The sequence below is a fragment of the Strix aluco genome, chromosome 5 (assembly GCF_031877795.1).
Source record: "Strix aluco isolate bStrAlu1 chromosome 5, bStrAlu1.hap1, whole genome shotgun sequence".
In the NCBI taxonomy this organism is placed as follows: domain Eukaryota; kingdom Metazoa; phylum Chordata; class Aves; order Strigiformes; family Strigidae; genus Strix; species Strix aluco.
In genome coordinates, this window is record NC_133935.1 from 73411531 (window position 1) to 73426555 (window position 15025).

At 43.6% G+C, this 15025-nt stretch overlaps 1 protein-coding gene across 3 annotated transcripts in view; it reads left to right on the forward strand.

Moving 5' to 3' along the window:
- Positions 1–14884, forward strand: part of COG5 (component of oligomeric golgi complex 5) — a 205739-nt gene extending 190855 nt beyond the window's left edge. For all 3 annotated transcript variants that reach the window (XM_074827780.1, XM_074827779.1, XM_074827781.1), the window contains exons 19-22: positions 2326–2402; positions 2903–3029; positions 3574–3653; positions 14192–14884. In XM_074827780.1, coding sequence (XP_074683881.1) covers positions 2326–2402; positions 2903–3029; positions 3574–3653; positions 14192–14306 — 399 coding nt within the window. In that variant the 3' untranslated portion in view covers positions 14307–14884. The remainder of the gene's footprint in view (positions 1–2325; positions 2403–2902; positions 3030–3573; positions 3654–14191) is intronic.
- The last annotated feature ends 141 nt before the right edge of the window (positions 14885–15025 follow it).

The following is a 15025-nucleotide window of genomic DNA, read 5'->3' on the forward strand; positions in this document are numbered from 1 at the left end:
GAACTTGCTCTAGGCTTCATCGCAGTTTGGAGTTGGAGCACCTCTCTGCAGAAATCCCCAGGGAGAACCTGTCTGCCCTGGGAGCGTGCACTCAACCTCGCTCCCTTGTGCTCACAAATTCAGCCCACGGCACAGCAGCTGGTGGCTCCTCCTCAAGCATGGGGACGTTGGCTTCCCATTTGTTCCCTTTTGCACTGTCTGGTGGATAGCATGCCTGCTCAGGAGCTGCAAAACTGCATTGTACATGCTTTTCAGCCCGAGAAACAGGTACCCCTTGTGCCTGCATGTGGGACAGGTGACCTAGCCCTCAGGCTGTGAGGGTTACAGGGAGACAGGTCAAGGATCCCACACAGCTGTAGAGAAGGGGCAGTTCATAGCCTAGAGTAGAAGATTTGGGGGCCAAAAGGGCAGCAGGCAGGAGGGAGCGGGGCTGTTACCCAGGGCTGAAGCATTCATCTAAAAGCAGAAGACAAAGATCTTATTTCTGCTTCCTGGATTTTTATTCACTTTCTGCTTCTGTGAGTTTCTGCAGAATATAAAATGCAGATTTCAAGCGGCCTGAAGTGCTTGATGTGAGGCATGTACTCCAAGGTTCCTAGTCTCAGGGAGTGGCTTTCTACTCCCTGCATGCTAGCTCTGTGGGGCTTTCCCCATCGCCCTTCAGAGGTGCCCTCCTCTTCTTGTCTGTAGAGGAAGTGTAGGTGCCTGGTTTAGGCCCTCTGGCTTTCCCAGCTTTGTCTGACTGTCATGTAGGTGGATACTCCTACAATGTGACCCACCTGACCTGTTTTTAGATGTCTACCTCGGGGAGAGACGCATCACACCCAAGGAGCGGCTGTTTCTCTCCACTGAGTATAAAGAGAACCTGTAGATGTTGAGAAGTAGGTGAGATGACTCTCATTCTGCCACCTGCTTTTTAAGATGGCTGCCTGAAGTATATGGATTTGATTTGCATTAATTGCTAATTTGGTTTCTTCTGGTTTTGGATGAACTATGGTGTCATAGTTCACCACACCATTTTGTTCATGCTGGAACCTCAGCGTAGTTACGTGCTCTTGGTGAAGCCGGCGGCCCAGCAGCCAGCTCTGTCTGAGGATATTCTACAGCTGGAAAGAATAATAGTATTAAGACTTTGCTGTAAATAGTGTCTTATCACAAACAGTTTGAAACTCATTCAGCAATGTTACCTAAATGAGAAGCTCATTGTATGGTGTTTTTGATCTTGTTACTTATTTTAGCTCTCGTCCTTTGAAACTTAGCTTAATTGTGCATTATGTGGAAATCAAAGTCTGAATAGTCTTTCAAGTTGGGGATTTAAAAAAAACATACATGGAAAACAAAGCTTGCATCCCTCTGTTGACTGACACTTCAGGAATGCAAAAAATAAAGACTTAATCCATATCTGGCTAAAATTACTTTACCTATGGGGTTTTTTGAATGGTGGTGTTTGTGTTAGTATGGATATTAACTGAAATTTTGCCATGTAATGTTTATGTTCAGTCTGGGATCTGGAAGTGAAATTGTTCTTTCTCACTTCTGTGTCCTCACTGTTAATGAAAAGCCTGTGACAGAATTTAGTCTCACATGAATGATGTGAAAACCCAACTGGAACCTGGCTCTTGTTTGAAAATGCAGGTGAACTCCAGTGCTTAAAAACCAGAAAGTGTTTTAAAATTGTTTTTAAAGATGGCCACTGTAACTCAGAGACTGAACAGTATGAAATAAGTATGAAAATAATGCTCTTACTCCTGCTTTTTTGCCTGTGATTCCTTATGACCCTGTGGCAATAGGTCCCAGCTGTCTTCTGTCTAATCTGTGTAGGTTTTGTGACCCAGAATTTGGGGCTGAGTGTTCAAGAAGGAATCACTTTAACCTTGTCCTTTGCCAAAGGAAAGGGTGCCTAGCTGAAATGGGTGTTCATTTTTACTGCTTTAGGAGTGGCTTGTGGAGACCTGCTTAGGTTTGCTTTCTTCCCAGGCTGTGGTCAGATTTTTGGGGTATTGGCATAAGTGCTTCATCAGGACACTCATCACCAACAAAATAAACCTGCTGCGAGAGACACAAAATGTCAGTCTCAGAGAGCTCATGAGACCCCTTCTGTTCGTCATGTGATGCTTACTGTGTTGCCAAGAATAAGGCAAAAGTCTTGGCTTGGGCAATGCAGTATGAAAAGAAGGGATAGCTTCTTGTCTCAAATTCAGCCCCCAGCAAGAAGTCAGTGACTTGGTCTGCAAGTTCAGATTATTGCTTAAAGGCAGGCTACTTCAATACCAAGTTTTATATTTTGGGACAATCTAATTTAAATTAAAATGTTTGTTTTTATAGATGGAGTTAGCAGTAGCACCGCTGTGTCGACGAGTCTCTGACCTAGGAAAATCTTACAGACAGCTGAGGTCATTCAGGTGAGTTGCAGTTGCAGGAAATAGCAATTGGCAGTATGACCAAACTGTATTTCAAAACTGATTTATTATCTCGTGTTAGTTCTGATTGAACTGAGAGCTTTTTTGGCAACACCCACCTGCAAATTAGAAATAGATTAAAGTTCTTTTAAATTTTATGCAGAGTATAACTATGATTTAACAATCTTTGTCATGCAAATGTTGGCCAAATTGCACTTTTTTGTGTTGCTTTCAGTGCAACTTCTGTATGACAGTGAGTTCTATAGTTACCCTAAGTGTTTTCACTGAAATATAAAATTTACAGTCTTGTGTTGTGTAATTACAATAGGCAACTTCTGTAAATTTTTACAAACTGAACCTGTGTTGAAAACCTAAGATGCAGACTAGTGGAAAGAAATTAGATGATTCTGTCCTAACACAATATTGCTACCATATAGGCATTGTTCTAATGCATAAGCTTTGCTTTTTCTTCCTTTCACAAGTATATTGCTACATTTTTCCAGACCACTGCTGTTCCAGACCAGTGAGCATATTGCCAGTAGCCCAGCTCTGGGAGAGGTTATTCCATTCAGCATTATTCTTCAGTTCTTATTTACAAGAGCACCACCAGAGTTAAAATCACCCTTCCAGGTAATAAGATCAACCTGTCTTTCCTTTCGAGATGTCCTAAGGAGGAATGAACATTGTAGTTCGCCCTAGTTATTTTAGTTAAAAAATATTCAAGCTCATACTTTATATGATTTGTTGGCTTTTGTTTTTATTGTGGTGAAGGTGTTATGGTCTTTGACTTAATGTTTTGATAAATTAACAGTAGGAAGATGATAACCAGATTTTAAATAGACTCTCAATTCTTTAACAGTCTGTCAGCTCATAGAAGAAATTGCAGGTCTTATCCCAGACTGCAAATTGCCTGGATCCTGCTCATGTAAGATACAGGAAATCTCAGTTCAAACCCCTGTCAGAACTGGGCTGATGTAGGAGATCACCTCTAAGCTCCCAAATAACATATTGGACTACTTCTGTTAATTGCCTCTAATTCCTTAACTCATTCTGCATCACTGCAGTATTAAGAGAGCCTCATGTGATCTTCATTTATGTCATCTCTAATTCTGAAATTGGTGTGTTTCCTTTTTCACATTTATGTATAATTGATGTTTGTGTTTCTCTGTGTCAGAGGGCTGAGTGGTCCATTGCCCGCTACTCCCAGTGGCTTGATGATCATCCATCTGAAAAAGACAGGCTTGCTCTCATACGGTAAAAATCATGCTTCTTTCTTCTCTACATTTATGATAATGGAGCAGTAACTTATCTGCACACCAGGACTGGTCTTGAAAAGTAAAAAAATGTGCTATAGGAGATGTATCATAAATACTGTTACCCTCTCTCCACTCATGGGATGAGTTGCTAAATGGGAGAATATATAAACTGAACACACTTCTCCACCCCCTGTACCCAAACCCTCAAGTGCCTTTGGAAGGAGCACATAACCTCTTGCAAAGGAAGGAAATGATGCACAATGGTGGTTTAAATTAATACTGTGTTTTAGCAAAACTGCCTCTCTCAAATGTTGGAAAGTCAAGGCTGCAGCTGTCCTGTCTTCTGTATTAGGAAAGAGAAGCTTTGGAAGCTTCAGCAATGAAAATGTAGGTGGGAATTTAAAAATGGAAGACCCTTGTTACACCCCTGTAATGTTAGTCTTCAGGAAATCAGCCCGGGATCTTTAGGAAGTGATAATTACGTCAGATTTTTAAAATCTTCCTAGGGTAGATGACTTTATAGCTAAATACTGTTTTGCATCTTAAAATGTTAGGAAAAGTTATGAATAGTCTTGTTTTTCAAAACAAGCAGATTTTTAAAGTACGTTAGAGAGAACAGATGTGTTGCATGAACATGACAGAGCCAGCCTGAGGATCCTCAGGGTTCAAGGCTCAGATGGTCATTTGGCTCCTAACACTCCAAGTCTTCCAGCCATCTTCCCAGTGTCCTGTCCCGACCTCAGTGTCACCCACTCCAGTGGCACGGGAAAGGTTGTGGCACATAGCTGCACTGGGCTTGATCTGGGAGCCAACTCTGTCCTTAAACTTCTGCACGTCGATGTTGCCAGCTTTTGCTGAAATCATAAAAACTGTTTCACTTTTAAGTTCCAGCCAGCAGTGGTTGTGCTTGAGAAGATCAACCATTATCTGTCTGCACTTTTAAAGCAGCTGAGAGGAGTCTGCTATAAATATTTACAGTTCTTGAAGCTGATAGCACCATACAGTCCAATGTAGTGCTCGGGCCAATTAAGGAAATACTAGTTGATCACCAGTAGATGTTAGTAGGATTTATTTCCAAAATATTAAAATGCAAACTGTGTCTCTTCATATGCATATTAAAAGAGTATTTTTTGAAAATCATACATGTTGTTAGTCTAGTTTGGCTACAAAACTAAGTTTTCTTGAATCTCAAGCCATGACACCTTGAATTACAGGGTAATGGATAGTAGGTACAGGGCTGATACAGCTGTATATGTAATTTAGTTATGAATATTTCGATTGTAATTTCTGTCCTGATAGTACTGGCAAAACTGACAATGTTGAATTTCAGACATGTTAGGGAAAGTCAGGAATGCAAATCATTTGAGAACTGATTCAATTTTGTTCTCTTCAATCCTTTTACACGAATTTGAAAATGCATTCTTTAAACTACAGCACGTTTTTGTCTTTGCTTGCAATTAAATTTCATCCAGACTGATTCAGTTAGTGGGCTTGCTGGTGGTCATTTTGAGACACTGATAAATTGCTCTGACCATAGAGGTGTTAAGGGACAAGCCTTGGGACAAGGCTTTTAGGCAGAGTGAGTGTCATCTATCGGACCAAGTAGTGTGGCGGGAATACTTTAGCTTTTCATTTCAATCCTTTCATTGAACCCTTTATTCATTTTGCATGAGACACACTATTACAATATTTTAACTTTGTAATTTCAAGAATGTGCTGCTGCAACGTTATCACTTGGCAAGGTTATCACTTGAGCATTTTACAGTGAGACTCTGGTCCTTTTAGTTTGCACTGTGGAGTGCTTGGACAGCCGTCCTCCCAGGGCATGGAGAGGGCAGCTTTGAAGATCTGCCCTTCCCAAAGGCCTCTGTTGGCATTCCAGTGGCTCTTCCCTATTCTTGTTACGCCAGAGCAAGGCTGTTTGTCACTGCCCACGCTTGACTGCTTCTCCATCCATCCCCAGGCCCACCACTGGCAGGCATCACTCATGCAGCTTTACTGAGCCCCATGAATTAACTACACTGGATCTGTCAAGCAGACTCTTCCCTCGGGTGGTTTGGTTGGCAGCTCATGTAGCACCGCATGTGGAGGAACAAAGAGCGGGGACTAGCTGACCAACCCTTGAATGCAGGTCAGGCATTCTGGAGGGAAGGGGATGGTTCTCCTTTGCAGACGCTGGTAACCTCTGTAGGCATTGCTGTATGCATTCACCTTTTTACCATCTCCTCTCATGCCTATTAGTCATTTCTAAATAGGCTGATTATCTGTACATAGGGCCGGCAAGCAAACGTCAGTCACTAGTATGGCCACGTTTCACTCATATTTTCTTTAATACTCTATTGAAAGATTTCTGAGCCAGCTCTTCATGTGTCTCATGAACCGAAATTGAACCACAGGCATCTTGCTCATTTGTCTGGAGTCTTTTATCAGTCACCTTCTTCAAGCTTTTTCTGCCTGTAGTTGTTCAGCTCTGCTAATTGAACCTTGGATGTTCAAGCCTTCAGATCCCTGGCCTACATCAAGAAATTATCTTTATGTTTGCTGCAACCTTGCAAATGGTAATTTTCTGCAACTTCCCTTTGTAACGACTGTGCAATTACTCTGGGGACCTGCTGCTTAGATATTAATTCACTTGTGTTATCAGAATCCTTACAGCTTCATATTATAGCTAATTGCAGTGCTTCTTCCACTCTGTAGTTCTTAAACGCTTCATATGCAGTGTGGTGTTAATGCTATGAATTAGTAGCATTCTGAGCATTTTGGTGCATTTCTTTTTGCTTGTATTCAGCATGAAGGGTGGTATTTACCTGGCCAGAGGTATATTAGCTAGACTCCCTTTATAGTCACCAGAGAGAAACAGGCGCTGCTGGGGCTGATTCATCTCATCCTGAAGTAGGTACCTAAAATAGGTCAGTTGCGTTGTGTCCTGAAAGCTCCATTTTCTCTGCTCAGTGAAGGGAGCGTGGGCTGGGACACGGGAGCTCTCTCAGGCAGACAGCTGCCCTGCAGGCATTCAGAGTTAGGTGAGATGACCCCGCTGCAGGCATCCTCCCGGAGCGGAGATTGTGTTGAAAGGAGCCCTTCTTTAAGTGGCCAGGGCACTTCTTTTCTTTTTCTTTTTAAATTAAGTTCGAAAACTCAACCTTTCTTCCATAAAAGAAACCCTGTTAGATGTGGCAGGATTTGAGCCAGCCTGATGGACAGTTCATCCACTCAAGGGCCAAATTCTTGTCTTTACCATTTGAGTGTGGGTAGACTCCCCTTACTCAAGCTCACCGTTGCTGGAGCAGATTTGAAAGTCAGGCCCAGTGAAGGCTTCGTTTTCGTAATGAGCTGATATCCTGAGCCAGAGAGTGGCTCTGACCACTAACCTGCCGGGGGCTGGGACAAATGCCTGCTTGGGGATCACCACGAAAGCCCCATCTGTGCATTAGGTTCAGTCTCACTAGGCACAGCAGCGTGACAGCTTTGCCGCAATCAGCAGAGCTGTGCTGGGTCACTGCTCTGCTCTGCTTAAAGCAAGCAAGAGGCAGCCACGCAGTGTGGCTGGAGGGCTGCTGCGCGCTGCCTGCGCCTCCGAGCGCTCCCCGGCCAGCACCAGGCCATTCATAAAAACCCTCCATGTCACTTAGACTTGTCTGTCAACGCACAGTTCCTTTGATCTCTTTATTATGCAATCTGGAATAAACCAGAGATGTCTCTTGCTAATCTGTTGTCCTGCAGATGATGCTGTTCAGTTTTACAGTAACTTTTGTAGCACTCGATTAAATAGATCTGGTGTCAGACAGATGTGCTCTTACACAGCATGTTTTCCATTTTATTCTTTGCCCTGAAGTTTGCAGAGCAAACAGACTTTTAACAGAGTACTAAAGAAAAGTCTGGCCCTGCTGGCCTCCAGCTGCCCTGCTAATTGATTGGGACCTGAGTGCACAGGGCACTACCCCACTACTGAACAGAATTGTGATCCCTGCCTCTTCTGAAGCTTACAGTGTAAATCAGGCTCCATTTGACCAAGTCAGAGCCCAGAAGGGTAGTGCTAGTATTCACAATTCCATATAAAATGAACTAATTAATTAGAGTAATTCTAAATGATACGCATTAAGATCCCTTTAAGAACCACAGCCCAAATCATACTTTTTTTTTTTTTTTAATTTTAACTGTAGATATAAATCTTCATGGGTTGAAATAACATTTTAAAAAAGAACTATCTGGGTCTTATATAATCAGCTTGTCCTGATTTCCAAGAAAGCTCATGTTTTTGCTCAAGCAAGTGAAGTAATTTAATAAGTGCTTTAAAATCCTTTTCCTTATGTGGGAGGGCATCTTAAACTTAGATTTTTTTTCCTTACTTCTTATGGCATTTTTAATGAAGCATTAATATATGCAGAACATCCCACCAACCCTCTTTCCATAGCTCTCTTTTACAAACAATATTTGTAATGTATACCATAGCTTGTCTTTTAAAATAGAAACAGATTGCTGAACAGGTTTTATGTCCTTTATTAGACTGGAAGATGCTGAATTTAGGGCATTATTTAGTCTAATCCCTTCAAGAGTATGTTTTGTATATTACATAAACAGGGTTTCTTCCATCTTCTTAAACATCGGTAATATAACTATAAATTACATCTTTTTATATGACAACAGCTGTGATCTCTTCTGTGCTGGAGACTTGATGATACTGCTTTCACCCATGATGCCGTTTATTTTTCCATTACTACTTAGGCACTAGTGTTTTTACAGTGTCCTCTACAGGAGCAAGCCTGCGTTTTTTAAAAAAAGATTTTAATGGTAAACTGGTGCCTCTGAATTGAATTCTGTACTGCCAGCATAGTTTACAAGAGCTTGTTTGAGCTCAGACTGATAAAATTTACAAAAATGTCATCATAAAATCTGCATTTCAGATGTTAACAAAGCTACTAAACTCATTTATCTCCCAAAATGAGGCACACTCATGTTGGTACCTCAGCAAGTTCAGTGAAGTGCATTGTTACAAGTTGCCCAGCTCAGCCAGCCTGAGCTGAAATCTGGCTGCGTGCAGCAGCAACCATCTTGCTTTGCCGTAAGCAGCTTCCTGCGCTTCCGTATTTCTGTATGCTGCAGTCCCGAAATCCCACCCTTAAGACTTGGTAACTCTCTTCAGAAGAACAAAATTCCCATCCCAAATGTACTTCTGAAATCACACCTACTTTATGACCAGTGATGCTTTGGTTACCTCTCGCAGCCCATTCCTCCCTTGTGCTCTGAAGCAACCTCACCGTTATTCTCTGGACTCCAAACATCTTTCTCCCTGGATTCATGATTTCTGCCATTTTACTACCTGGACCTTTTGTTATAGGCAATGCTGTTCCTAATGGGATGGACAGGCTTCCTGGCCTGTCACCATTGTGTCGTTACCATGGGCAGCACTGCAGAGGAGAGTTTCCTGAGCTGATCAGAGCTTGACCGTGATTGTGAGCTGTTCCATGGTCATCAGGTAGGGTGTGTTGCTCCAGGTGACTGTGGCTGCCTCTTGGCTCCCAGCCTGTAGCAGCTGCAGCAGCTTTTCATCCTCTCACTCAGTGTGAGGCCCCTCCAGCTGCTTTCTTACACCTGCCCACGTGGGAGGCAGGCTGCTGCTCTGCCTTGATGGGTACGTGAAGTAGGTAGTTCTCCAGGCCAGTTCTGCTCTGGAGGTGCCCATGTCCTTTGTTCAGTAGTAGATGTTTCTCCATGACTAGTTCATTCTCTTGGCACTGGAGTTCCTGTCAGTTTTTCTCCCGGCGTTACAGCAGAATCCCCACCAATGGGAGATGTGGCATTTGCAGAATAACCTTCACAAGTTGAAGGCTGACAAGACAAGGGAGTCTTACATAAATATTAAATTTGGTGAGCAGTTGGTGCTCACCATGTCTTTGTGGATTAGGCCATTAGTGAAACTCCTACTGTCTGAGAAGAATCGTATCATAGAATGGTTTGGGTTGGAAGGGTCCTTAAAGATCATCGAGTTCCAACCCCCCTGCCATGGGCAGGGACACCTTCCACTAGAGCAGGTTGCTCAAAGCCCTGTCCAACCTGGCCTTGAACACTTCCAGGGAGGGGACAGCCACAACATCTCTGGGCAACCTGTTCCAGTGTCTCACCACTCACAGTGAAGAATTTCTTCCTTATATTTAATCTAAATCTACTCTCTTTCCGTTTAAAACCATTACCTCTCGTCCTATCACTACACTCCTAGTTAAAGAGTGTTTTTACACACAAAGCCAAGCTTTTGTTGTAGCGTTTCAGGTGAAGTTATTGATTATGAATTGCATTTTAACATTCAACTTTAGAGCGCTTAAATACTTTTATTGGAGGTGCAAGCATGGGACATGGGAAAATAGTGAATGCATTTAGTCTTAGAGTATTGAGAAAGGTTTTATTTTCATTGCTTAATGTAAAGCTGTACAAGGTCTGTTTTAGAAAAATACATGAGAATTCACTTTATAGTATTGATGGAGTAGTAATTATTGGTTGTCTTTTGAGTGGAAAAGATAGTTAAGATGCTCCTGGGTTGGTCATATTGATGAAGTTTGACTCTGTCTCTTTGAAACAACACAAGCAAAGCCACAGTAAAAGAGTGAGCACAGCAGAAGAGAGCTGACAAAGATCAACTTCTGTCAAGCTGTTGGTCTCTGCTGGGAAGAAGGGTCTGGGCAGTTCTGAGGCCACCAAACAATTTGTCAAGTTCCTTTTAGCTGCCCTTTGAGTTGTAAGAGGACAGTGGCTGCCACTGATGTTTTGCCAGTTAAATCAGATTCTTTTGAGGCAGGAGAGAAGGAAAAAAGATAAAAGCTGCTGGAAGGTGTGACAGCAGGACTCTAATACTGGTGTTGGGCACTTAGCGTAGCCTAAATCTCATTCCTTCTTGTTTGATCTGATGGGAATAACAGTCTGGCTAAGGATTATCAAGGGCTGACATTGAGTGGGTTTGGGTGCTGCTTTTAGGGTAAAGCTTCTCCCTTTCATCTGAAGGGATCTGGTTATCTCTGTCATCTTTTTCAAGGGCTTTTTCAAAGCAAGGAGATAAAGTCAGAAAGGGATAGCAGTGTTACCATCTGGATAATGATGCCAACCCACAACTTCACCAAGAGGTGTCAGAGCTTTCTAACTTAAGCAGATCAATATGTTTTTTTCTATTTTCAGCTTTTGATGACTTCTAAAAACTATTTGGGCCCAAAAAACTTTGGGGAGTGTATAGAGGAAAAGACAGGGACACTGGTGAGTGGAAGGGGAGAGATTCAGCAAGATGAATAACAGTTACAGTAAGAAAACTGTCATGGGAGTTTCTCAACTGTCTTTTTCATACAAGGGAGTATTTTTTGTGGAAGGTAACTAACATCTAATGTGTTTAACGATTGCTGCTGACCAGAGCGCTTGAGCACTGACCCAAGTGGAAATGCGAGACACATCTGACACTTCTGAAGCATTTCCCCTCATCTTGATGGGATCTGTGAGCCTTCCCTGCCTGCATCTCCCACCTGCTGCTCAGTCTGCTCATCACATGCTCTGCCCCTCATTGCCACAAGAGGCCAGTTTACTGAAAAAGCACACTCACCTGCTGTCCCTTTCCCCCATCTCACTTCTTTTTAAATCCTGGGATTTAAAACTTACCTGCAGATGTGCCTGATCTCTCTGCAGTCCATCATGCTGATGGCCTTTGCTGGGAGTGAGGTGAGCTGCACCTGAAGCACTTTGTGGCTGCAGCAAGCAGTTTTGTGGTTGTTGCCTCTTTCCCTGTAGACCCTGTGCTGCTCACCAGAGGCCATTGGGAAGAGCAGACGGAAGGTTTTCAGGGACCTGACCAAGTGGAAGAAGTCACCTTCATTTTGGCTAGATAAAATGAATATTCTTTCCCTGCCTGTAACGGGGGATAACTTTTCTCTTGCTGTTTGTGACAGCATGCAAAGTGACTATTCAGAGTGTGTTGGTACCTGGTGTGGACCCCTCAGCATAACTCACTAGTAAGTTATCAAAATTGAAGAGCTCTCAAGTGCATCCAGGCCAGCATGAGGGACTGTTCCTGTGCTCAGTCCCTTTATTCTTCTGAAGCCTCTCAAAGCTCCTGTAATCCAGTCCATCCTCCTTTTGCATCACCTCTGTCTTAGACAATGTGCTCTGGGCTTCAGCAGAGGGAGTCTGAAGTCCAGCGGCCCTGCCTGGGGGTGTCGGGAGCTGTGGTGCATGGTGGGCACTCTTGCCCTTGCAGTTTCATTCCCATCCTGTGCTCAGAAGGAAAGCTGCCTCGGGTTCCTTGGTTGTACAGTTGCACGCTTCACTCTTCTCCCTGTCAAATTCCATTAGCAACAGGCCAGAGACTCTGACTGCACATGTGTGCGTCTGCTATGTGTGGACACCCAGCTCCTCCCGTTGCACTCTGGCAGTGAGGCTTACAGATCAGCACCTGGCTTTGGTGGGGAGGAGCACTGCTGGCAGGAGCGGGTGCAGCCCCAGGACCTGCTCGCAGGGCCAGGCTGCCATCGCTGCCACTGGCTTCTCGGAACCCAAAGCTCAGGCTCATCTCTCCAGCAAATTGAGTCCAGGCTCTTGGCCTCAGGAGCATCGCCCACTAATAAATGACCTTTGCTGGACATTCCCAGCAGCACTCTGACATAGGTGGGATTTAGTTTTTGTTTAGGAAGTTCAGAACCCTTGCTGGTTTAGCAATAGCTTTACTGACAGGCAGCAAAGTGTGTTACAGCCCCACTTCTTCCTGCCATCGCCTCTGGTTTGCCAGGCTTGGCTGTAGCTTCCCAGTGCTGCAGCATCACACGGGGATCTTGGCCCCTCTTCTCTCATCACCTCACTCCAGGAGGAGCCTGTATGTGTGTGCGAAACAGAGGCTGAGTCTCACTCTTCAGTGTTTCTGCTGTCCTTAAGCCTTGCCTAATTAAATGCCTATGTACTGCCTACCACCTCCAGGTGCCAGCAGGCACTGATGGGTTGGTAAGCAGTGCTGCCTTATGTCCCCTTAACTCTTTGTGCAGTGTGCTGATTTTGTCTGGGGTAATTTCCTTCACAGTAGCTAGGATGGGGCAGTATTTCACCACAAGTTTGTTGGAAGTAGCAGCGAACATAAACACAGCTCTGCCTTGGCCCAGCCCACCATCCTGCAGCAGTTGATGTGTGTTTATAGGCAAGACACTGCACTTGCTCTGAGTTCCATCTCTAACCCTGTGCCATGCACCTCCCCACCACCAGATGTCCAGATGTGCACAGCCACCACCAACCTCACCCCCGCCCCCCCCCCCCCGCCCCGTGGGACTGGGCATGTTCCTGCACCTTACCACAACCCCTCACTGGCAGAGCAGCCGTGCTGGTGTCCCCGGCACCTCCACAAAGGAGTGCAGGAGACAGACAACCCCCCCCGGACTGCTTCCCCGCTCCGTGACCCAGAGTGGCGATTTCAGCCCTGCTGCTTGGTGTCAGCCACAGGACTCGCTGCCCCGCAGGACCCGCTGCCCCACGGGACAGGCCTGGGCACGGCTGGGACAGCCTGTAGTTGTGCTGCAGCTGCCACCGCCAGAAGAGGAACAGCCATGTATCAGGAGTTGTCTTAGTCCCCACTCAAAATGGAGGTTTGTTGTTTGTGCGTGTGTTTTCCTTAGTGTCACAATTTTGCTGTAAATAGCACCAATGGAACCTAATAGAAACAAAGAGTTTTAGAAGGAAAGCCCAAGATCGTGGTATCTATTACATGGAGAAATAGAAAAGGGAGGAAAATCAATATTAGAAGCCATATTTAAGTATGGCAAAGCTAACTTGGCTCACTTAATGAACTATTATGTTGGAATTTGAGCAGATCGGCATTTACAGTCTTTGTTTTATAGATATGCTGTCATTCAACAATACTATTTACTAGAATAGTTGGATGAAAGGCAGCTGTGTTGTAATGCAAGTTACATTATGTACAGACAAGTACGTAATCACAGTTGCCCCTCTTAGCTTTCAATCTGTGTAAATCACACAAGAGTACTTCTGTATGTGCCCTCCTACGACAACGTGTAAGAAAAACACAGCAGACACGTACAGACGCGCACATACACTTTGTCTGTCGGTCAGCGCAGCATTTCCCAAAGGACACCAGCAGTTTAAAACACTCAGCCAGAAAATCACCTGAAGGCATCTTGGTTGTTCACCAGTGCCCCAGTTTTCATTCTGTAAGTTGTACCCTTCGCGTCTGCAGCAGCTGGAGTCTATTCTTTTCGTCTCTAAAGGTTACCAGTACAGCAATGTGCCCAAGTCTGTGCGTCAGAGCTGTCATTTCAAGCCATCTGCAACATGCTGCTGCTGCTTATTTAAATGTTAACTTGTTCGCTCCTCAAAACATGCAAGAAAGGAGAGAAAGATCATGAAACAATTTATGTAGCGCTTTGTAAGGCCTTTCTTGCCCACCCCCTTCCACAGAGACATGTAAGATCACCTGAGGAAAATTCTGTCATTGATTAATTTCAGTTCCTGAACATACAATATTTGTATGCTATTTAATTGCTTCAGCTACTTCACTTTTTTTTTTAGCGGTGCACTGGAAGCTTACGTTCAATCAGTAAGAACAAGAGAGGGGAAGGAGTTCGCACCAGTCTATCCCATAATGGTTCAGCTGCTGCAGAAAGCGATGTCAACCCTTCAGTGAATGTGTGGACAGTAACACTGGGAGCGGACAGTAACGCAGCCCTGCATCCTTGGTGCCACAGATATGGTTCATGTAAATCATCCCCACGTAAATCAGCTTTACAACAAAATGTGTTTACCTACTTCATCCATGAAATTTCTTTTTGCTTTATGTTCGAATTATAGGAACTTATAGTATTTGTGTATAAATAAGGAAATTGTACCATTTTTATGTGCTGTAAGTCTACATCTAATAAAAATGAATAATTCTTTAGCAATCCTTTTGATTTTAGAAAGGTATAAAATTAGAACACACTCAAGTATTACAGTATAATTTAGTATCTCAAAGAAGGAAGTAGCTCTTTTCCTACAAGCACAGTTTTAAACAGTTGGATACATTTTAGCCTTATTCAGAAGACTGTACTTTTGAAACGCTAGAATCATCAGTTTCCATCTAAATATCACTGATTTTAACACAAGGAAAAATATTTATAAATAACATAAATGATTATTGAACTGCTATTTGCTTTGAAATGATTTATACTGATTTCAACTCTCTTTTTGCTTAAACTGTAATAAAGAACATCACTGACTATCCAATCCTGAATTCAGCATCTGAAATTCTTCAGCAGCTTCCTAACTGCAAAGCATCAAAATATACTTTGGATGGGTTAATGTAAAGACTTCCATGCAGAACGTGCTCATCTCTGCAGGGCTAACCTAATGATCAGTCCTCTTCAT